This window comes from Dipodomys spectabilis, unplaced genomic scaffold (assembly GCF_019054845.1).
Source record: "Dipodomys spectabilis isolate Male_0828 unplaced genomic scaffold, ASM1905484v1 ptg000157l, whole genome shotgun sequence".
Taxonomy (NCBI): domain Eukaryota; kingdom Metazoa; phylum Chordata; class Mammalia; order Rodentia; family Heteromyidae; genus Dipodomys; species Dipodomys spectabilis.
Window position 1 is genome coordinate 23,238,328 of NW_024870834.1, and position 25,034 is coordinate 23,263,361.

A 25,034-nucleotide genomic window follows, 5' to 3' on the forward strand; every position below is an offset into this window, starting at 1 on the left:
AGGGATTCCCTGCCCATGATAACTACCTCAGGACAACATCCAGAGGCCGCTTATGAAAGAAATAGAAACCGAATGGGAGACAGAGGAACTGGAGAACCTTGGTGTTGACTTTGACCCCTGGCTGGGACAGAGACAGGGCAATTTCTAGGTGATTACCCCAGAAGTTTGCAATAGTTCCCCCAATCTCTATTTGGTAGCCTTGCTTCCTACCTCATATTTCATGCCATTAGGGAGGTAATGGAGGAACAAAGGTAAAGGAAAAGAGCTTTTTATTGGTACCACCACCACATTCATGTAACAACTGCTGACAGGCTTCTCCAGGCCAGTCTTCCGGAGCCATAAACCAGACTAAGTTGAGAAGCCAGAAGAGGAGGAGGAAACCCCCAGTGTAGCAAGAGAGATGAACCTAGCTTCATACTCCTGGAGTTCTGAAGCCTGTGGACATGTGGACAGGAACTGGATAGGAGAAATACAAACCCAGAGTTTGGGGTCTGTTAACGGGCTTCTGGAATTCCTTGGAGGCTATTCAGAAATGTCCAGTCAACTTCTGTGATGGAGAATTAAATCATGAAAAGGACAAAGTTCTCTAATTTGGAAACATGGAGCATAGCATAGAATTGAGAAAAATGCTAAACGCAGAGTGTATCACTTTATACTTTCATATGTATCTATCACTTCATTATAGTCCCTACAAGCCTGGGGCCTCTAAGAAAGAGACAAGAATGGTTTATTGAAACAGCACAAATCATTTGTGAAGAGTACACAGCTTGTCTTCCAGAAAGAGGAAAATCTCTCTTAAAGTTCTTTTACACACACACATACATATTTGTAAAGATACTGTACAGAGGAGTTACAGTTACATGAGCAAGGTAATAAGTCCTTTTCCTATCGAGCATTGTTACCCCCTCCTTTGTTTTTCCCCTACCATCCCTTTCCTCCCTACCTTCATAACTCCTCCCTCCCCTTTCCCCTCCCCCCCACTCCCACAAAGTTGTAATTCATTTTCAACATAGTGTCTTGTACATCTCGATGACAATGGGTCATCCTGTATCCTTATTTCAGCATTTTGTTATTTCTCTTCCCCTCCCCAAATCAGAAAAATGTATATACAAGATGCAGTATACCGAAATTAAATACAGTGACAACAGTGGTTACACCATGAGGGAAGAACATTCAAGAGAAGCAAAAAAAATTACATACTACATTATAAGTATATCTTAAAGTTATTTTAAAAACTAATACAATTAAAATAAATATTCCTTAAGTAAATGTTCCAGGCAATAGACTAAGGGCTTCTCCACCTAGTCTTTATTATTTTTGGTGTCAGTACTGGAGCTTGAACCCAGGGCCTGGGCTTTTATGCTCAAGGCTGGTGCTTCACTACTAGCACTATGACTCTACTTCCAACTTTTCACTGATTAATTGAAGAGTCTCATAGACTTTCTTGCTCAGGCTGGCATAGAATCATAATCCTCCGATCGCAGATTCCTGAGTATCTAGGATTAAAGGAGTGAGCCACCAGCATATGGCTCTAGTCACTATTACTATGAACTCTTTGTAGGCAGGGAAGTTGAATTTTGGAGATTATAAATATTCCCAAATTCACTCAGACAGGAAGAAAGAGGACTGAGATTCTACTCAAGGCTTCTGACAGCCAAGTTTACTTTGCTAATCTCTAGCTACTTGTTCTAGGAAAATATCCACCCTCCCCCACCCCCCCATCACAGTGAGCTCTTCCAGGTCACAGGCTACCCCAAATCTGCCATGTTCAAGATCAAATGTGTTCACACAGCACAGCTATTTCTGAACTAACCACATCCTTCTGGCTTAATCGTACAAACAAAGATTGTGCATTAATATCTTTCTTCCTCAGAACTAGAAAGCCTAAAATCAAATATGTAACTCACCTACCACTAGAGATCTATAACTTCAATAACAACAGCTAGCATTTGAGTCTTTATCTAATGTGACAGACTGGGTACTAGGAGTTCTACTTATATTTATGGTTTCGCACTCATCCCAAGGCTCTAGGACAAGTGTGATTACATACTGTTCCTACCAGGAACACAGACTGGCTGATGGTCAAGATCATACAACTAGGATGAGGGCAGGGTTGGGATTCGAGCCCAGCTATGTTCTTCCTCTTTTACAGTAACATCTTTCACTGAAGTAAGACTAATGTGATCTTTATCTGAACTTTTCTTTTACTCAGTAAATACAGTAGATTACTAGGAAGTGATCCCAAGAAATTGTGCCACCCTATCTCCATGCCTTCTTTACAGCCATACACTGGGCTCTGATGAAAATGATGGAAGTGTCAGAGACTTGCGGCTTCTATCTTAATTTTCTTGGAAGCTTCCCAGAGACCCCCATATAAGGAAGCTGGTTTAGCCTCCTGGGGGAGGAGGGGCCACAGAGAGGGAAGCAGAAGTGGTTCTGCCTATAGCCCACACCTGCTGAGACTTGACAGAAACCATCTTGGATGCTCTAGCCCCATGAATCCTCCATCTGGATGAGCCAAGCAGCTAATTTAAAACCAGATAAAGAACCACTGGACCAACCCACAGATACATGTGCAAGAATAAAGTAAGACAATAGGTTTAGAGTAGTTTGTTATATGTCAATAGACAACAAGCATCCATAAATCATTTTCTGGAATGCAGGGCAGGGGGTCCTTATCAGTTTGGAGGGGAAGGAGCTCCCCCAAAGTGGATAAACCCTGGCATGAATACACCCCATCTCTTCTTGGGAAAACCAAGGAAGAAGAACAAAATGGGAAGGTCTAGCCTGTTGCTGGGATAATGGGCCAGGGCCATCTATATGCCCTTGAAAGACACAATAAATAACAGGAGAGAGAGAACATTCAGGATGTAGAAATACATGAACACACATACTCACACATGTCCACATGGCACAGAGGAAAAGTGAGAGCTAGGTCACTTTTTCCTGAGCAATGAATGACTAAAGCTTCACTCACTTAGCCTTCGACTGTCTCAAAGAAGAAACACAGAGAAAAGCACCTAGACTTTGCCACCAGAAAACACAGAGCTCTCTCTTTCACCAAGTACACATGGCATGGGGGAAAGTAGGGACCAAAACTGAGCAAAAGTGGGTGGGACAAGAGACAGGAGAGGAAAGGTCAGGTTGAACCAGACAAACATAAACCCTGTCTGCAGGCCCAGAGCCCAGGTCATTACATGGCCGCCAAGATGGGATCAGCATGGAGAACAGCTCTGTCTGGCCCATGCCCCTGTGCTCTCAATTGCCCATGATAATTAGGAGCAAGGCGTGCATGAAAAAACAAAATTCTCAGCTAATCCCCAATCTCCATTTGAGCCCAGAGTTTATCCTTTCCTCCTGGGAACCTTTTTTTTTTCCTGTCTATCTGTCTGTCTTATCATCTTTTCCTTTTCTCTTCTTTATTTTTTCCAAGAATAAATGGCTAACAAACATAAGCATTTCAAGATTGGAGTTTCAGCTTTCTTGGGCTAGGCTTCCTTTCTAATTGCTGCCTGGCAGAGGGGAAATGCTGAAAGGTGACCCAGACAGACAAGCTGAGGTCCTGGGTACCAGCACCCAAGCACCTTCAGGACATGGAGTCAGCAGTGATGGGTGTGATGGCCACACTATGAGGTTTTGCAGAGACAGAAAATGGTAATATAGTGGTGGTACATGTGTGTGTGTGGGGGGGGGAGATAGAGAGAAGAAGTCGTGGCAAGAGAAGGTCTGTATCAATTGAGATTGGAGATTCTCTGAGAAAGAAACCTAGCAAACAACACATGGATACTCTCTCTCTCTCTCTCTCTTCTCTCTCTCTCTCTCAGAAAGAGATAACAATTTTGAGTAACTGGCTTGCATGATTGTGGGGGCTGGCAGGTCTGAAAGATGCAGGCAGGCCAGTAGATGAAATTCAACAAAATTAGTAGGGCAAGTCCACAGGCCAGAACACTCTGGCAGGATTTCTATGTTACAGTCTTAAGTCAGAATTCCTTCTTCTTCAGGAACCCCCCCCATCTTTGCTCATAAGTCCTTCAGTTGACTGCATGAAAGCTACCCATATTAAGGGGGAGGGGAAATATACTCTAATTAAAGTGAATTGACTGTACATAGTCACCATATCCACATAGTTTGATTAGGTGCTGTGGCTTATAGCTGAATCCTAGCTACTCAAGAGGCAGAGATTGAGAGGATCTTGGTTCAGTGTCAGGCTGGGCACAATTAGCAAGACTACCATCTCAATCAACAAGCCAGGCATGGTAATCCCAGCAATGCAGGAGGCTAGTGACTGAGATATGAGGCCAGTTCTAATAGGGGGAAAATACATGACTCTGCTTGAGAAATAATTTTAAAAAAATATGGGCACCTATCAAACATGAGGCCTTCAAACCCTAGCACCTAGGGAACAAAAATATTGTCATAGTAACAGCTAGACAACATTTGACCAAATATGAGACAGACATACTGAAGAAATGGTAATAAGTTCTGTAAGAAAGATGAATGCAAGGAAACAAACGAGTCTTGTACAGAACCACATACCAAAGGACCAGGAAGAGTCATGAACCTTTGTGACTGAAAAGACGTGAGCTGGGAGGTAACTCCACCAAGGACTCAGACTCCCCAGAGAAACACCCAGCGGCTCTCCCAGAGGAGGCTCTGTTGATAATCAAGGGCCGCTACTCAGGCCATCCTGACAGAGTTGCTTAGAAAAGGCAATGGATGCAGGCAGGGCTCAAGGCCACTTCCTGGGAGAGGAGAAATTCCAAAGAATACAGGAGATTGAGATAAAGAGAAGAGGATACAAAGAAAGCCTGGGGTCTTGGCGGACTCAAGCTCTTATCCAGACTGATGGCAAGGGCTTGTCACATCCTTCCTGGTCCTTCAGCACCCCTATCCCTGGTGTCAAAGAGCCATGGAACTGCAGGGAAAAAGGAAGAACCCATGAAGAACATCTAGCCCAAGAACTTTGCTCCAGAGATGGAGCTGCCCACTGTGGAATAATTGCCAGACTCGGGTTGGGGGTGGGGAGAGAATGAGACCACAGGGGCTGAAAATGAATCTCTACTTCTTGACTCATTCTGAGAAACGCTACACCCAACCCTCAGACCATCAAGACTGCATTTTCTTAGGGGGAAATATCAATAAAAGGTTACCCAGTTTGAAAAATGAGAGAAGCTTACTTAAATTTCATTGCAAAAGGAATCATACTGCCGGGCCAAGAATATTATGGAGAACACTAACATTGTGTCACCTACAATGACCCTGAAACCCCTTCAAATGCCTCCCGCTCACCCCACCTCTTATCAAAAATGAATAAAATGCTGTACAATAACCCAAAATAACAAGCCGTGCATTAAGAACAACCTTTCTAAGTCACAACCTGAAATTCCAGAGGTGGGAGGAATTGTGTGGCTCCTGCTTCAGGATTCTTCAAGCCTGTGCATGCATGTGGGTAAATGTTGCCAGAACTAGTCCAGAACTGTCCAGTGGCTGAGAACTTAGTGGACAAAAGCAAGGATTGTTGAGGGGGCAGGGGGCTAGTGACTCATGCCTGTAATGCCAGCTCCTCAGGAGAGCGGGATCTAAGGATCAGTTTGAAACCCAGACTGGGAAAGAAAGCCCCTGAGATTCTCATCTCTAATTAGCCACCAAAAAGCTGGAAATGAAGTGATGGATCAAGTAGTACAACACAATCATAGAGTGGAAAAGCTAAGAGACAGTACCCAGAGGAAGTTTAAGAACCTAGTATTGGTGCATGTACGCAGGCCTACACACACACACACACACACACACAACACCAAAAAAAAAACACAAGGAAAGAAAGAAGGGGCCCAGTTTTAAGGAACTGGCTCTGTTGCTCAGGGAAGGCCAGTGCAGGGGCTGGACCGTGGTGCTGGGGAGAGGGGCCTGCTAGAATCATAATCTTTGGCAGTGATTTATGGTACATCACCGAGCAGGCCCTTGCTGTTTATTTTGCCACATGGGGTTTTAGCACCTATGGTTTTAAGCCAACTACGTGAATAGGTTATTTTTCTTACTTGCAGACTTTGAATTTTTTCACAGGAGGAGCTAAGTGGTCTCTGGAGGGTCATTTTTCCAAGCACCATTTGCTGAACTGGCCCTGCTCTTTCACCATGGGCTTTCCATCACCCGTGTCACTCAGTGCCACTTGGCCAGAGTCAATTCCCAAGCCTTCACGTCCATGTGACTCAGAGTCACCCAGTGACTCTGACAAGCCTGAAGAGGAGGGGAGTCCACACAACAATTGCTCTGAGTTCCCTTCAGGACAGAGGGCAGATAACTGGCTAAGAAGAGAATCCCTGCCAGGGTGGAAGAAAAAGCAAATCACCCTAGCAAACAGAACAAAATCAGCCCATAGGATTGTGCCCAGGTGTGTAGCAGGGAGTGGTATGGGGGGGGGGACATTAGAAAAAGAATTTGTCCTAACTTAATAAAGTTGTTTCTTCCATCGGAATTGGTTTCTTTGGCTCCTTTTAGCTAAAAAGCTCTTCCTCCACAGAATCTGCAGCAAAGGGGAGTGAGAAAGATTACATCATCTGCCAGGTGTAGCCTCCAGGGGACCTTGCAGAACACTCTAGAGAAGGCACCCCTTCTGATGAAGGAACTACCCAAGGGTCCTCCTCAGCTTCCCCCAAGGGGGAGGAGTAGAGGTAGTATCAAATTTCAGCCAGATGACCATTTCCCCAATGCCAGAAGGATCTAAAGGCATTCATTCATTCACAGGGAATGTCCCAGGAGCTGCAGTTGGGGGTGGGGAGACCTAGGAGTCCTCTGCCAGGCTGAAAGCAAGAGTACCCATGCAGATCACACTCACTCTTACTTGCTCCACCAAAGGGACTGGTTGGAAGCTTTCATAGAAGTCAACAACAGCTGGAAGAGAGGTCATCTTGCATGGCAAGTGAGAGCATGGACTTTTAGGATCAATGGGTCAGGCCTCCCCGCTTGTTAGTTCTGTGACCTGGGCCAGTTGACTTTAGTTTCATAATGTCATAATGTAAAAGTCGGGTAGCCTGAGCACGTTTCATGGGGTCCTTGTGAAGAGTTGATGCAATAAAACATGTAGCTGGGGAAATAAAAAAGTATAATAGCAGATGTAAAGCATTTAACCTAGTGTCTAAAGTACATTGAAAAACGGCAGCTGCAATGGCAGCTGGTCTGAGATGGCAGTGTCCTCAGGGATATGTGGAGTAAGTCTGGGCCTCTGACTACCCCTGTGAATGACCAGACTCCTTAACTGGATGGCAGTGGCTGACCAATGACAGATAATAGGATCAGTTTACTCCACTGCCAAAAGAGCTACACTTCATATAGGTGAGTTAAAAAAAATGTGTGTAACTAGCCTAGTGCTGGTGTCTGCTGCCCGTGATCCTAGCTACTCAGTAGACTGAGATATGAGAATTGCAGTTTGAGGCCAGCCAGGGCAAACAAATCCGAAAGACTCTAATCTCAAATTAACTAGGAAGAAGCCAGAAGTGGAAATGTGGTCCAAGTGATAGAGTGCCAGATTTGAATGAAAAGAAACCCAAATGAGAATATGAGGTCTTAAGTGAAAGCTCCAGTACTGGTACAAAAAAGAATGACAGATAGAGAGATGGATAGACAGACAGATGGGATGAAATAGAATTTCATACTTACTGTGCCAGAACTTCAAAACAATATTAGTGATAAAGTATTTTTCCTACTGTAATAGGCTGCACCATGCCCCCCTCCTTGTTGAACTTATGCCCTATGGCCAGCTCCTCCCTTAGACACACTGTTTTGCTTCGCTTACCCATGACCCCCAAACGGAGATCTTGGCACATCATAGTTGTTGGTAAGCCCTGGGACTCTGGACAGAGCCCTCCAAAAAGTATGGACTCAGTGTTCTCTTGTTGAAAATAAAGTGATGGTACTGATTCCCAGATGTTTCCCACACTAATGGCTCACAACTGACAGTTAGATAGGATCAGGTGCTCTTTCTCATGGACCAGGGCTCTGTGCCAAACTTAGCTTCCTAAGTCCCAGGGGAAGAAAAGCACAGGAAGGGGGCCAAGTCAAGGGTAAGCCTGCTCTACGCTCTCTGAATTTTTCTGGTATCACTTACCTCTTCTCACAGCACATCTGTGTGCCTTGTGAGCCACACCTAACCTGGCATGTCTCAAAGGTGGCATCTTCAGGCAGAACAAACACTGCCCATCTCACATCCCTGATGCTGGATGAGGCCACATCTCCCCAGGGATGTTTGCAATTGTCCCTGTAAATAGGGCATGCGGTTGGATGAAATGCCATGGTGAGGAGGTGTAAGGGAAAAATTACAAACCAACCAGCCTGTCTAAATAGTTTCTCCCTGCAGAACCTAAAATGGCCATGGTACAGCTCAACATGGTCTGAAGTGGTAACTCTCTCCTTCCCACACAGACAGCTGCTGAGCTCCAAAGGGCAGAGAGAAAACAAGATAGAAATTCCTCTGGGATGATTGCCTCCATATAGCATTTATAGTCATTTTTCTTCTGAGCTCTTTCCCCAAAGCATCATCTGACTCAGATCCAAAGTTTTAGATACCTTCCTGTTTCTTTTGACTCATGCCATGAAGCAAGCAGATATGGCCCATCCTCCAAAAAGAATAGGAAATGCTTCAAAGCAGTTTTGCAATGACAGGTTCTAAAAAATAGCAAATTGTCTCTTAGTTTTTCCCAATAACTAAGTTGACTTGACAGGCTCTGTACTTTAAGGAACAAGAGTTAGAAGACAGCCAGGTGCCAGTGGCTCATGCCTGTAATCCTAGATACTCAGGAGGCTGAGATCTGAGGATCACAGTTCTAAGCCAACCCGGGAAGTAAAATCCAAGAGATTCTTATCTCCAATAAACCACTCAGAAAACTGAAGTGGTGCAGTGGCTCAAGTGGTAGAGCACTAGCCTTGAGGTGAAGAGCTGAGGGACAGTGTTCAGGCCCAGAGTTCAAGCCCAGTGACTGACAAAAAAAAGAAAAAGAAAAAGAAAAAAAAGTTAGAAGACAAAATTTCAAACATGAAGGAAAAGAGGGCACAAAAGGAAGATGGAAAAGATACTTTTAAAAAATTGTTAAGGTGAAATGTCAAAGCTACTCAAAAGCCTAAGATCTGAGAATCACAGTTCAAAACTAGCCCAGGCAAGAAAAATCTATGAGATTCCTTGCTCCAATTTAAAAAAATAACTGAAAAGCTAGAAGTGGAGCTGTGGCTCAACTGGTAGAGTTACCAACCTTGAACAAAAAACTAAGAGACAGTGCCCACTCCTTCAATTCAAGGCCCAGTGCCAGGACACAAGCAAAAAGAAATATCCTAACTTTATTCCCCAGTGTTGCATATATGTATATATATATATATATATATATATATATATATATGACATATATCATAAACATACACATATGTATATATGTATAGATAGATAGATATACAATGTTTACTTCCAAAGTCATTGTACAAATAAATACAAAATGAGGATGTTCAGACCAAAGCAGAGACCATCACTGACTTCCTGCAAATTGGAACAAGCCAACTATAAAATCCTGAGCAGGATCTTAGTAACAAAGAAAAAGAAAATATTTGGACATATGTTTTTGCTGTCAAATACCAAACAGTATATAAACTCATTGCCAGAAATAAGACCTTTGCTGGGGGAGTGAGTCCCAGAGGTTGGATCAGCATCCACACACCTCCCATCCCACTACTACATCTGTGTTCCAAGAAGACAATGGGGATGCAGGAGCTGGGGAACTAAGAAGGCTGATTCTCAAATGAGGTAAAAAATAGATGGTAAGCTAGGCTCTCTGGGGCCTCTAAGTGTGATTAAAACCCCCAATTCAACTATGGGGCTTTTGATCATGGAGCTTTTCCCTTTTGATTCTCAATAAAGAGAAAACTAGAGAAAGGGTAAAAAAAAAAAAAAAAGTCTTTGTTGCTATGGAGAAAGCTCTAGGGATGACCACCTGGTCCCATCCCCATACCAATTTTATTGGCCAGAATTGACCAAGGCACCTGCAAGAGATCAATGGGCAGGTATCCAGAAGGCCAGTTATAGAAATAAATATCCCCAGTTTGTTTTTATAGAGATATTTTAAATGCACACAAGCCCAGACCCGTCCTCAATTGCTAACGTTAGCGGATTACTCATTCTTCCTTCCAATCACGTCATGTGCGAGATTCCAGGTGGTTGTGGAGTATTTGCTTACGACGGCTACTGCTGGTTTCCTTGCGAGCTGTTTATTTTTCCAGGCTCCAGGTCATTACATCAGCCTGTGGTTTCTCCGTGGGCCAGGAGGGCAGGCTTGGGAGTTGGGCAATCCAGCCAGGAGGTGCTGTTGCCTCAGTGACCCCATATACCAAGCATAGCAACGAACCCATCAAGAACTTCCTGGATGAGGAAAAAAGGTCCATGATGTGGCCGATAGGCCCAAAACAGGCCTAGAAGAGCAAGGATCTGCCCCAACAGGTAATGGCAGGGCAGCTGAGGAAAGCTTTCCTGTGACACACATTGTGGTGTCCTGGGAACACACTGACACTCTCATGTTAGAGATGGGAATATTTTTTTCATGGCAAAACCTGTAAGACATGCATTTCCACCTGTGTCCCTGCTGGTGACTGTCTCCAGGAAACAGAGTTATCACGAGCTGCTTCATTCACTGATGTACCAGCAGAAGCTTTACTGGCCAAGAAGGCGAGGGAGGAAAGTCATGGTGCTCTTGGGTTTAACTCACAGGGTCACATTCTAGAACCTTCTTGAAGTTCCCAATCTGATCACCATTGAACTAGAAAGGACAGGAAGAAAGGAGAGAAAGAGATAGGGATACAAGAGGGAAAATCAAAGCACTGAACTAGAGATTATGAGATATAGTCCAACCCCTTGCGTAGAGGGTTATTAGATGTGGGCCTAGGGAAGATTGTTGTGATGCATGAAGAGAAGGAAATGTACATGACCCCATTTCTTGACACCCTGGATTTCTCTGGGGCGGAATCACAGAATTTTGTCATATAGGGGGAAAAGACAAATATATTACATACAGACACAAAGAGACATAAAGTCTGCATATGGTCAAATTAGAAGCCAAAGAAGAGCCCTGGGGCTTGAGTATGTGGTTCAGAAACAGAGCAAGTACTAGGCCCTGAGTCTGTGCTGTGTGTATGTGCATGTGGGGAAAATAAGGAGGAGGAGGAGGAGGAGGGAGAAGGGGAAAGAAGAAGAAGAAAGGGGTGGAGAAGGAGAAAGGGGTGGAGAAGGAAAAGGAAAAGGAGGAAGAAGAGGAGGAGGAAGAGGAGGAGGAGGAGGAAGAAGAGGAGGAGAGGGAAGAGGAGGAGGAGGAAGAGGAGGGGGAAGATGAAGAGAAGAGGAAGACGGGGAGGAGAGGGGAAAAGAAGAAAGAAGAGAAGAGAGAAGTAAGAAGAGAGGAAAGAAGAGAAGAAAAGAGGAGAGAAAGAATGAGATGAAGCTTATTTCTTGTCATTTATTTCATCTCTTTATACTCTTCAATAAAATGTAGATGGTAAAAAATGTTTTTAAAAAAACCAGTTTAAGCTCTAAGAGTTTTTCAAAAAATGCCTTGGTGGATAATCCCTGGTATAAAATCAGGTTTTTGTTTTGTTTTGTTTTTTGTTTTTGTCAGCTGTGGGGCTTGAACTTGGCCTGGGTGCTGTCCCTGAGATCTTCAGCTCAAGGCAAGCATTCTACCACTTAAGCCACAGTGCCACTTCAAGTTTTCTGGTGGTTAAATGGAGATAAGAGTCTCAAGGACATTCCTTCCCCGGGCTGGCTTTGAACTGCAATCCTCAGATCTCAGCTTTCTGAATAGCTAGGGTTACAGGCATGAGCCACCAGCGCCTGGCTTTATTTTCTTATAAAAGCAGTAGAGGTTCTATCCAGCCTTCATCTATGGTGAGTCCAGGGTGTTTGCTGGCCAGGTACATATTCCTCTTCACATAAAAGGGTTTATGGCTCCATGAATGGGGGTCATGCCATGGTACACGCAGGAAAAGGACAATGGAGATAAGAATGGAAGAGAAGGCCAAATCTGTAGACACCTAAACACCTATGGGTGACATTGCCCATAATTTAAGCATGTGACAAAGCCTTTAAAACAAGGACCAAAACCTCCAGGAGGAGAGACTGGATATGTCTGCAGGCATGTGTGTCATGTTATTGCACAACTTCAGGCACCCAGTGGAACATTTCCAACATCAACAGTCCCCAGGCCAAAACCCAAAACTGGCGTCACAGGGTCTGAGTGTGAAAAAAGGATGTTTGGGGTGTAAAAGAAACTGGAATATCCTTCTTGCTTCTCCTCTGAGACAGTTGAGAAGTAGAGTTCTCACCCAGGTAGACTTCACAGAGTTGGGGCCGAACTTCCCCTACAAGCATCAGACATTTGCTTGAATGCAGAATCCTCCATTCAACTTTTACAGAAAACACTGTCAGGCATTTGACCCCCAAGCCTCCAGTCCTTCCCAAAGTTAGCTGTCCAGATACAAGTTTTCATCAAAGTATATCTGACTCTTCATTAAACCTACAGGACCAACATGTGAAAAGGGACTAGCATAATAAATAAATACCCTTTATTGGGGCAGCCATTGCTTTGTTTTGTTTTTAAGTCACAAGAATGCACCTACTATGTGCCTAAAATTATATATCTGCATGAATTCTTACAGAAATCCTTCAAGGTAGCTATTTCATTTGTTGTGAAAGTAAGCCAAGACTTGGGAAGTTGTTTAACCCTCCCAAGATCACCCATCCTATCAGTGAGAAGCTAGCTTTGAAACTGGGCCTGTGGGTACATCTGATTCCAAAGCCATACTTGACTATTACACGGGTTTATGCCCCACTGCCTACAAAAACCAGACCCTTAGGATGTTTCTTAGCAACCCAAGGACATGTGGGAATGAGATGGCAGAGCTTGAGAATGGTCCATATGAGATGATGAAACCTTGTGAGCAGTCTTGGGAGTTCCTGTACTAATGCAGGCTTACCTGGGCAGGTCAAGAAGCAGCTCAGGAGCCACAACTCCTACTTCTGCTTGGTCTACAAAGGGACCAAAAACCCTTGAGAGACAACCCCATATACACACTCCTATCCAATTCCTCTAGTCAATCATTTATGCTAGGGGGCAGCAAAGTTTCTCTGTAAAAGATCATGAAGTCCATACTTTAAGCCTTGCACATTATACAGGCTCTACCACAGCCATTCAAACTTACATAGATGGAAACAGCCACAGATAATATTAGATAAAATGAGTGTGCCTATATTCCAATACAACTTCATTTGCCAAAATACCTGGTACATGCCCTTTGTGAAACTGTGTCTTCTATCTATAATTACATCAAAAAGGTTGGCAGGCACTTAATCATTATGGCCAGGTGACCATGATGAAGATTACTAGGATTGATATTTCATAATTATGTTTGGTCTCAGTTATTCCCAGGGAACTCTCCGTTCTTTGGCCACTGTCCTGACCTATGTGAAAACAGACATACCTGAGACTCTGAGGAAAAACAATAAAGGTGGCTAGGTCACTCCAAAAAGGAAGTGGTTGCATCTACCTGGGAACCATCTCTCAGCATGACCCTATACTCATCCAATAGGAAGCAACATAAGCAGAGTAGGGAAGGGAAACAGAACTTGATATCACCAATTCATCCACTCAGAGAATGCAGCTTAAGAAGACAGGTATTTGATTCCCACATATGACTAGCTTTTTCTAGTCCAAATACTTACAAGCTATGACCCAAGTCATGTCACTTCTTCTCTCTTTCTGCCTTTATCTCTTGTATAAGATGGTGGCAGAAATGATAGTTATCTCATAGGATTATGGTAAAAGAGGCTTGGTTAAGATAACAAATGTAAAGTTCTTCAGGATTTGACAAGATGAGCTACTATGACAGTGTTAGTCTGATTTTCTACCATCCTTGAAGCAAAGGAATCCATTGAGCTATATTCTATAATAGACAGTAAAAGACATTTAAGCTCTTGCCTTTGCAGACCCTATAACCTGAGTAGATGGAAAAGAAATTCCTGAAAACAATTGCTAAATGCCAAGTGAGTGTTTCCAGCAAAAGGTAATGCATTCAGAGCATTCAGCGTCCTGTCCCCCACTTGGTCACAGAATGAGAATTAATCCTCTCTCTGGGGCCTTGCAGGGTCTCAGGGACAGAGAAGATCATTTGCAACTGTCATTTCCAGCATGTGGTACTACAGGCACCAAACCTACATCTCTTACGTAAGCTTATCCTATTTGCATAATTAGTAATGAGAAGAAGAGGGAAATCTTTAGAAGAAGCCTGTGTGATGATACCTTTGCTTGATGTGCCAATCAGACAGTCTTTCTAAGTTGAAGAATTCTCACAATAAGCACAATCATTAAGATCTATGTTGTTCTTACTAACAATGATGATTATAATAGATGCACATACAACTTATCATATACTTACTATCTGTCACTCAGCCAGGCTTCAGTCAAGTACCATTCAGAACATCAGTTTGGCAAACTTTTAACTACAATCATTTGAAAAATGATCTACAGATAAGAACTGAGGTCCTGCAGGGATTATTGGAGTTAATAGAATCACCACTAAATGTTGGATCCAGAATATGAACCTAGATCTTGCTGATTCACACGCTTGTGCTTTGACCACTGTATTATTCTGTCACAGACTCTGGTCTAAAGGAGTTCACACTGTCTCCATCTATCTTACCTTTCCACACTCATCTTGTACCCAACAGAGTCAGGCACATGAAGACCAGTCAAGTCACAGATAAAATCCACAAGTTCCTATTGGATTCACCTCTTGCCCCAGACCCTGCACTTTAGCTCCCACACTGCCCCCTGTAGGACAGAGCTGGCATATAGCATGACAGCTAAATTCAACCACCAGACATAAATTATACAAAGTAGTATTTCTCACAACAGAGAAATACTGAAGCTGAAAGAAGGATCTTCTCTGTAAGAGATACAGATTTGGTTTGTTAATACATTTCCTGTGGATGAAATTTAGTCTTTATTTATGGCAAATGAACTTGATTGCCTTTGGTCTTTGTCAATGGTAAATAAACTCTACAAATAAATTCTACAAATCTGATCACCCTTCAGAAACTGTCGGCTTCCTTCAGAGTTAAATCATACCAAAACCTGACCACTCACAAAAATCCCCGAAAGATCATATCAGAAAAGAGATGACTGTACATAGAGTTTAGAAACATACCAAAGCAGGCCTCTCCAGACTTAAAGTTCAACTTCTTACATCCAGCCATTCTTCTTTCAAACTCTTCCACATAGCATATAGAACTCGTAGATCAGAATGTTAAAACATACAGCCAACATACTATTTTAGCTACAAGCTTCAACTACCTGAGAGAATAACTGAAGAAAATTAAAGTTGAAAGAGATGAACTTATTCAAACTCCTTGTTTTATAGCTGTAGAAATGAAAGACCAACAAGATTTAAAAGCCACAAAATAAAGCCAGGCTTGGTAGTATAACCTGTAATCCCAGCCCTTAGGAGGGTGAATTCAGCAATATTTCACGTTCAAGGCTGTTCTGGGTCACATGAGAAAGACCTTATTCTTTTTTAAAAAAATACCATAATAGGTAGTCATAAAGCAACATGGGGGAATGGAGTCCTGGCTGATTTAGGTTTATATAATCCAAGGAAGATTATTTACCTGAATTTCTTACATTGGTGTTGTTCAGCTTGGAATCTTTGATTACCAAATGCTTAATCCACAGGGTAGGAGCTGTGATTTCTAGAAAAAAGAGAGAGAGAGAGATTCAAGAGAGAAAGAAGATCTGGGAAAAGAGAAACATATGTCATAGAGTGTAAGAGACTTTTAATAAGCTTTTTTTTTTTTTGTTGGTCGTGGGGCTTGAACTCTGGGCCTGGGCGCTGTCCCTCAGCTCTTCAGCTCAAGGCGAGCGCTCTACCACTTGAGCTACAGCGCCACTTCCGGTTTTCTGGTGGTTTATTGGAGATAGGAGTCTCACGGTCTCTCCTGCCCGGGCTGGCTTTGAACCTCGATCCTCAGATCTCAGCCTCCTGAGTAGCTAGGATTACAGGCGTGAGCCACCAGCGCCCGGCTAGACTTTTAATAAGCTTTAAAAAAAAAAAAGTCTGAGATATAGGGCTTCATCGATACCACCCTCATAACATAGCCCCCTAGTCCCAGGGCCAGCACTTTCTCCATGCCTCACAACGGAAGCTCTTCTCCCCACTGGCTCACAAGAGCCAGCCAGGGCATCCTGTAGTGGAAGGCAGAGTAGTCAGAGTCCCGAGGCCCTGAGCCACTCCATCCAGGAATAAAAATATTATCCCAGGAGGTGAGGAACACAGGCCAAGCCAAGTCCCTCTCAGCTGCTTCCCGGGAAGAAGATTTAAAGGGGGTAAATCAACAAGCAAACGCCAAACCAACCACAGAGACCATTTCAGAGGAAATAGTTGAACCACAGCAGACTCAGCTTGCTGAGTCTCTGCTCCACATGGGCAAGAAAGGACTGGATCTAACACATGCTCTAACTCCCTTCTCACGGTTTCCTCGAGAAGTTTCAGGCTGAGTGCTTTTACTGAGTGCTCGAGGGTCCCGCCAAGCTCTCAGGACCTGGTCACCCCAAGGATAATCAGGACCTGGTTACCCCATGGACAGCAGGTTTGGTGTTCTTTAGTGGCCCTAAAAATACTGTAGAGTGACAGGCCTTCAGTGAAGATTCTGGGCAGGTCTCCAAAGATGCTATGATCTCCATTTCCTCCCTAGCATTCCAGGATCCACATTTTCCAATAACCAAGGACCTTTGTGAATCATGAAGACATCTGAATTTTTAGTCACAGACTCGCCCATGCTCCACTAACTGAACCAATGGCAAAGGATATTTTACCTTTCAGTCCTTCCCAAAGATGAGCCTGTTCTAGGAACATCTTTAGCAGTGAGGTCAACCAGTGGTATTCTTTCCTTTTATCTCTCTGTCCTATATCTCATGATCCAGGCCTGGATACACTCATCTACTGTTTCGTGTTTGCTTCACATTGCCCTAGACACTGAACCTTGTCAGGCTTCCTGGAACTCACTTTGTCAAGCTGCCTGTTCTTGCTCAGGGCAATCTGCAGTTGTCAGGAAAGTCCCTGAAGATTAGAGGCCCTGAGGAGCACCTCCTTGAATGAAGGCCAGACCTCAGCACCCAAGTCTTCTATCTTACCTCCAGGGACATCCCTCTCTATTCTATCATGAGTACTCTTTCACCTGCACTAGAATTCCTCCTTCTCCAAGTCTGTACAATCCCAGCCAGACCAGCCCCACTGACCAGTCACTTCCTTCTCTGTGTCCCATCCGGTCACTCTCCCTCCTAGTTTCCCCCCCTTCACTGACTAGAATTCCCCTTCCTTTGCAGTATCTAGTTCAAGACCCACCTCTCTACAGATGCTCTTCCCTAATCACTGTAACCCCTATCTCCCATAAATGAAAATGGAGACCATAGAATTTAGCCTGCAAAGCTCTCTAGGGTTGCCACTGTCTTGAGAGTAAAAGTTGGTATTCATAGACTCTTCCTCTCATCCCCTAGGGACCTTGCCCCATGTAAGGCACAAGGCAGACATTTGAAAGTGCTAATTCAGGTACAGAAGGGGCACTGCTGGCTTTGCTGGCCTTTTGGCTTTTCAGACCATGATTTCCTGGTCTTGGCAGCTCAGAGGGTCTGACCAGGCTCTGTGTGGTTGTTGGACAACAGGAAACAGGAAGCCTGAGGAGAGCAGAAGACCTTTCCAGAAGTGGAACATGTACCAGTAGGAAGGTGCATTGTGCCAATGGGAGTGTAGCAATATGAACTCCTTGGAGGTTTCATATTTTTTAAAAGGTTAAAACAATTCAGCTTACACTGGAAAAAAGATTGAAATTAAAGTAGAAAATAATGGTAATGAGGCTGAAGCAACCATTTAAAGGTAAGGCCTTTTCCCCAATCTGAAAATGGCTGGAAGGAGAACTGGAAGTAGTTCAGACTTACCATCTCCATCAAACATGGGCTGGGTCTCCATCGTGGGTGTCGGCTTGGAACCATCATCTGAATTGAGGGTTAGAAAGAAGCGAAAAGAGACTACCATTATTGAGGTAAATACTATCTACTCTCCAGCACTGTTGAATGGTTGGGATTTGTACATGGCCCGGTCCCAATGAAGAGACCAACGAAGAAGAAGACAAAAAGACTAAGGAAGCAGAAGGTGAAGCGGAAGTGGAAGCAGAAGCAGAAGTGGAAGCAGCAGCAGTAGCAGCAGCAGCAGAGGAGGAGGAGGAGGAGGAGGAGAAGGAGGAGGAGGAGGAAGAAAAAGAAGAGAGAATCAGAGAGATATAAAGAGTAAACCAAATCCAGGAATCCAGGTGTGTGCACACCATACCAGGGCACTAGCACATGCTAGTCCCATGGTGACAGAGGGCCCTTTCTCATGAATCTGAGGAGACCCAGATGTCTCTGCCAGCTGTGTTCCTCCTATGCCTATGCAGAATGAGGAGGGGCCTCCTCTCCAGCAGCCTGGAGCTTTGGCCAGGTATGCTAGAATAATACTGGCAGTCCTTAAGACATCAAAACCAGATGTCCCCAGAATTGGTCCTATCCTCTTCTGAAAAATACTGGCTCAGATTTTTTTTTTTTTTGGTGCTAATACTGGGGCTTGAACTCAGGGTCTCATTCTTGTGTTTCGCTCAAGTCTGATGCTCTACCGCTTGAGCCATAGCTCCACTGGCAGGTATTTTTTGGTCATTAATTGGAGATAAGAGTCTCACAGACTTTCCTATCCAGGCTGGCTTCAAACCTCCACCCTCAGATCTCAACCTCTTGAGTAGTTAGGATTATAGGTGCCAGCCACCAGCACATTGCTCAGAATCTTTCTCTAGTGGCCCTGATTAAAAAGTTTAAGAAAAATAAGAGACTTGAGTGCTATTCCTTTTCAAAATCCTAGCTGTTTCTCCTTCTCACTTAAAAGGGACAAGAAGGAAGAAAAGAATACTTTCTCCAGCACATTAAAGAGATCATTTAAAAAAAATAGTTTTGTTTATTTTTTAAGTGTCCATCCTGGGGCTCAAACTCAGAGTCACAGCTCCACTTCCAGAATTTTCAGGGGGCGGGGTAGGTAGATTATTGGAGAGAAGAGTCCCATGGTCTTTCCTATCCAGGCTGACTTTGAACCTTGATCCTCAGATCTCAGCTTCCTGAGGCTAGGACTACAGGCATGAGCCACCAGTGCCCAGCCAAAGAGACCATTTTTAACACAGAAGCAGCATGAACACCAATTTCCAACTGGAGGTATGGCAAATCAAATGGCAGATGATATGGGAAATCACAGAAACTACCCCAGTGTGGCTTTCAAAGTTCTAATTTCAAAGACAGGAATGGGGAGTTCCCTGTGGAAAGTCCTAATGCTTATCATTCCAGTGGTGTTGGCAGCTCCTTCTGCAGAACCTCTGCAGTCAAGAATTAGGGCCAGTTTTGTTACTTCCCAGGATTCTGACTTACTTCCATCAATGTCCCAAATCTTTAGCACGTTGTCTTTTTTTCATCAACACCCATTTAGACATATTTTTAACCAATTATTTTCCTAATCACCTCCATAATAAAATGTCCTTTCCTTTCCTTTTCTGTTCTTTTTTTTTTTTTGGGTCCGGTCATGGGGCCTGAACTCTGGGCCTGGGCGCTGTCCCTCAGCAATTCAGCTCAAGGCTAGCGCTCTACCCCTTGAGCCACAGCGCCACTTCCGGCTTTTTTCTGTTTGCTTATGTGGTGCTGAGGAATCAAACCCAGGGCCTCATGCATGCAAGGCAAGCGCTCTACCACTGAGCCACCTTCCCAGCCCCTCTTTTTTTTTTTTTTTTTTAGGTCTGAGACTAGGACTCAAACACAGTACCTGATGCTGGTGCTCTACCAACTGAGTCATGCCTCCAATCCCTGTTGCAAAATTTTAATGAGATTAATATATCTGTTCATGTGCTAAATATAGATATTTGTGGTTTATAAGTAAAACGATATGTTTCCACACTTATAACCTCCCAAGAAACAATTTCACTTCCTTGGTGAAGCTTGAGAGCAGGTATCCTCACCCATTTGCAGAAGACATGATTTAGAGATTTCGCTTTGTTTTCTCCCTCAGTGGGAGGAGAAAGGCTGAGCACTACTTTTTCACAAGGTTTGATGATTACACCATTCCTCCTCTCCCAAGACCCCCAGACATCATTTACAACAGAGCACTATGTTCTCTGGGCATTAACTAGTCAGCCCATCATTAACAACTCAGTCATTCTACCCCAGTATCCTCGGCTCACTTCCCTGTATCTTATCAGAAGAGGGACACAGAATAGAACTGTGATCTCTGCCCTTGGAATCTATCCTATTTACTTCCTTATTTATTTGTTTATTTATATTAGTACTGGGGCTTGAACCCTGGGCCTCATGTTTTCCCTTAGTTTTTTCACTCAAGACTGGACCTTTGATACTTGAGCCACACCTCCACTTGTTTGTTTGTTTTGGTTTGTTTTCTTTTTTCTGGTTCACTGAAGATAAGAGTCTCACAGATTTGTCTGCCTGGTCTAGCTTTGAACCAAGATCCTCAGATCTGAGGCTCTTAGGTAGATGGGATTACAGGCAGGAGCTCCCACTGTCAAGCTGACCAATGGAATCTTAAGAGTATGCAGAACCACACCCTTCCTGAAGGCTGAAACCCATAACTTGACAACTGTGTGACACCTGACCTGATTATTGTCATGAGCTGACACAGAGACCCAAGTCTCATAGGGGCCAGAGCAACCCCAAACCCTGACAATCATCCCAAGGAATGAGAGGTAGCAAGAAGAGAGAAGGTACGGCACTGATTACTGCATTGTCCTAAATTGGATTCCAAATAGGCGTCTTTTGATGTCAAACTGAAAGAGCTTGATCTGGAAGTCACAGAGGAAGAATAAATGCAGAAAAGAGCCACACAATGTCATTTTTTAAACTAGCATCACTTCCCCTGACTCTATTAACACCTCGTTCCATTGAATTCAACAAGCCACCGAGTGGAGTCTTTTGGCAGCTGCAATGCTCATTTAGTTGCTTTGGGCGGGAAGCAGAGCTCACAGTGTAAATACTTCTCACAGGAGTCTTACGAGTTAACAAAGGGAAAGGGAGAGATCAAAATATTCTGAGAGAGGATGGTGAGAACTCAAATGTAAAGTGGCTTGTGCAATGTTTTAATATTCAGGAGACACTTAAATCCTTTCATAGTATAAAAACTATTATCTCTGTCTAGAGAAAGATAACTGAAAACATTCTGTTCCCCTCTCCTGTTATCCAGATGAGAGCCTGGGACTGCCCATCTGGTCTGGCCATCAGCAGATGTCTATGCCCAAAGAAGTCAGGAAGGATTCCCAGGGAAGATGCACACTTCTGCAGGTGGAAAGCTGCCATGGCTTACAGACACAGGCACAGAAGCCTACAGAGTGTGAAGCCAGATGCAGGAATGAGTCCTGCAGGGCAGGGTCACCAAGGGTGAAGAGATACAGCTGCTCTGCCACAGGGAAGGCCCTAGATGGAAATATTTATGAAGTGAGAAAAGACAAAATGTCCTGCTGCCAGCAGCCACCTATGAAATCCAGCATGCCCAAAGGCCAGGAAGCCAAGCCAAAGCCAACAGGACCTTCTAACCATCATCTCCGGACACCCGGGCACCTGGCTTCTGACACAGCAAAGAAGCACAACTCTACTACCAAACATATGTCCAAGGCCTGGGTCCAAGTTCCACAGCAATTCTGTTTCCAGGCACACCTTGGAATAGCACCAGGCCCTGCCATAGGCCCTAGGCAGGTTTCTACCAGTACCCCTGACTTCCTTGTCCCAAGGGACAAGGAATTGATTAACCTGAACCCCTTATTTTGCATATTTGGGCAACAATAGGTTCTTCTAAAAGTGAAGGATGCCTGCCTACCAGGACTCAGGATGCCATGTAAGTATAAAACCCTTTCCAGGAAAAACTGGGAGAGAGCAAGGGAAGGGGTGACATTGTCCAAAAAGAAAGGTACTATTTATCCAACTTATATAACTATAACCCCTCTGAGTATAACCTTTATACTAACAACAAATTTAAGAAAACTTTCCAGGAACTATATGATCCCATGAATGCTACCATCTTATTCATCTGTTCGTGTTTAACATTAGATTTACAAAATTAAAATCTTATCAAGGTTTTAAAATGAGATAAACTTTACAGTTCAATAAGATGACAAAGAAGTATATAAAATAGGCAAAAGTATTGTAACAGATAATTCACCCCAGATGGGAAATAAATACATGAAAAGATGATCAATATCTTTTAGGAAAGTACAAATTATAACTACAATGAGATACCATTAAGCTCACACTAGAATGGCTATAGTAAAAATGATAGATAATACCAAGTGTTGGCAAAGATGTGGACAAACTGGAACCCTTGTTCCTTGCTAGTAGGGAATGCACAATTGGACAGATAGAATTTGGGCAATTTCTTTAAAAAAAAAAACTAAGCATAACCTTAGCACTCAACCCTCAAATTCTGCTCCTAGGAATCCATCAGAGATTAATAAAAATGTAATGACATATACACAAATATTCATAGCAACATTGTTAACTAGAGCCTCAAATTTGAAATGATCCAAAATGTCTCTCAACCTGTAAATAAATTGTGGTATGCCCAAATAATAACAGTAGGATACTACTCAGCAATGTAAAGGAATAAGCAGCTAATGTCTGTGGCAGTGTAGATAAAGAACTTCAAAAATATTATGATAAATGAAAGAAGCAGATATAAATATTGTATAATTACAATTATATGTAATTATATATATTACTAATAAAGGTAAATCCACAAAGAAAGAAGAGGCTCTAGAGCTGAAGGCAGCAGTGGGCCCTTACTATCATAGGCTCAAAGTTTCCTTTTGGGGCAATGGAAATGGTCTCTCTTGATGGCTTCACAACTCTGTAACTAAATTTCATTGGACTGTACATTCACATTGAGTGAAACGTTTTGTTATGCTTCAATAAATTCTTAATACAAAAAGGGAGGAAGTGCCAAAGTCATCAGAGATAGATCAACAGGTGGCAGCAGCTAGATGATTTAAGCAATCCTTAACTTGGGAGTAAGATCGTTCCATACATTTTTTTTTTCCTGCTTATGTGGTGCTGAGGAATCAAACCAAGGGCCTCATACATGCAAGGCAAGCACTCTACCACTGAGCCACCTTCCCAGCCCTGTTCCATACATTTTAAAGAAAAATAAATCTGATACTTGGAAGGCTAAGAATGGGAGGATTGCAGTTTGAGGTTAAAACAGGCAGAAAAGTTTTTGAGGTGCCTTCTCAACCCGTAAAAAGTTGTAGTGACACATATCTGTCATCCCAAGCTACAAAGAGAGGCAGAGAGTAGGATCATAGGACCAGGCCATCCTGGACAGAAATGTCCTGAGACTCCCATCTCCATGGGATGACTTAGTGAGCCAATAATTCCAGCAAGCAAGCCTGCAGTAGATGATTGTGGGTCAGGCATACGCTAAGCAGAAAGGGAGACCCCTATACTAAAATTAACCAGTGTGGGGGGGAGAAGGGAAGAAACAAGGCTGTAAGCATGGCTCAGCAGTATCATGCCAGCCTAGCAAGTGTGAGGCCTTGAGTTAAATAAATATAACATGTATACATCATGGTTTGATATCTGATGTGTGGTACTTTTCTTGGATCTGAAATAGTAAGACTCTCTCTCTCACAGCCAAATATTAAAAGGGGAAAAATATAGAACACTGAAAAAAAAGCTAATTCAAAGATTATCACTTTTTTTCCAGGAGGGAAAAAAAAATAATTTGGAAATATTAAATACATTAAGAAGGCAAACCTGAGAGAATTTCTCAGAGGATGAAGTCATGATCAACAATAATAACAGCATTTTCATATTTTGCAATGCTTCCTCTCATGCAGGTGGCTCTCCTCATCTATTAGTACCACCAGCAAGGGAAAAGGAAGTAATCAGGCAGATAAAAAGAGAATGCAGTGTCAGTGCAAGTGAGTGATGTGTTCAAGGCCCCAGAGGCAGGGAGCAGCATTGGAAACTGCCCAGATGCAGAGCTCTGGCCTTCCCAGTTCCCCAGCCCCCACCCATGCCTTGCAGGTGCAGCCCTCACATGGGCTCTGAGAGCCTATACAGACGATGGGTTTGTATGACAGCACAATTCCTCGCCCTGCGAGAAGGCCTGGCCCAGGCACAGACAGCTGGAAGTCACTTCGACCCCTGATGACACCGTTCAAAGCCTCCTCTGTTTGGCTTTTTGATTCCTGATTGACATTTGCTGGCGAGGGGAGATAAATGCGGGGCTGGGGGACAATGTTGATCCACTCTCTGACTATTCTCAAGGAAAGACTTTTCAGAATAACAAACAAAACAAAACAAAACCCCCCAAACATTGGTGTGCTTAAGGGACTGAATAGAGCCCAAGAGGTCCAAGGGAAGCAGGGCTGGCCCTTCCAGGGGGCTGGCAAGCCCATTGAGGAGTTAATTGTCTGGGTGTACAATGAGTTTATTCTGACCACATACAAAGAGCTTTCTCTTCCAGGTCCTTCAAAAGCAAGTGTGTCAAAGGGGGCCAGAGGAGAAATCTGTATTAATGGCATCTCTTGGGGTTTCCTGAGAGGAAGGAGTATTGGGGAATGAGAGAAAAAATAAAGAGAAAAAATAAGGATGGAAGGAAGGAAAGAAGGAAGGAAGGAAAGAAGGAAGGAAGGAAGGAAGGAAGGAAGGAAGGAAGGGAGAGAGGGAGAGAGGAAAAGGGGGAGAGAGAGAGAGAAAGGAAGGGAGGAAGGAAAGCCTCTATGAGCATCCTGAGTTTGGAAAGTCCCCCAATAAGCCCAAGTTCTCTTCAATTCCTGAGCTCTTCCCAAACCACATCCACTCCTGGTGACCCTCTCCCTCATATTCTGCCAGTGTCCATCTTTTAAACAGACACTGAGATACATTTCAGCCTAGCAGAAGTGCAAAAAAGTGGATATG

General features: G+C 43.5%; 1 protein-coding gene across 4 annotated transcripts in view; it reads right to left on the reverse strand.

The window, feature by feature from the left end:
- Smoc1 (SPARC related modular calcium binding 1) overlaps positions 1-25,034 on the reverse strand; it is a 177,582-nt gene that overhangs the window by 35,037 nt on the left and 117,511 nt on the right. For 3 of the 4 annotated variants that reach the window (XR_006149445.1, XM_042692838.1, XM_042692840.1), the window contains exons 6-7: positions 18,009-18,098; positions 15,686-15,766 (exon numbers count right to left, since the gene is read on the reverse strand). Coding sequence is in view for 3 of the 4 variants with exons in the window: in XM_042692838.1 (XP_042548772.1) it covers positions 15,686-15,766; positions 18,009-18,098 (171 nt within the window). In the remaining variant the exon portion in view is untranslated. The remainder of the gene's footprint in view (positions 1-15,685; positions 15,767-18,008; positions 18,099-25,034) is intronic. The other variant, XM_042692841.1, reaches the window with a different exon arrangement.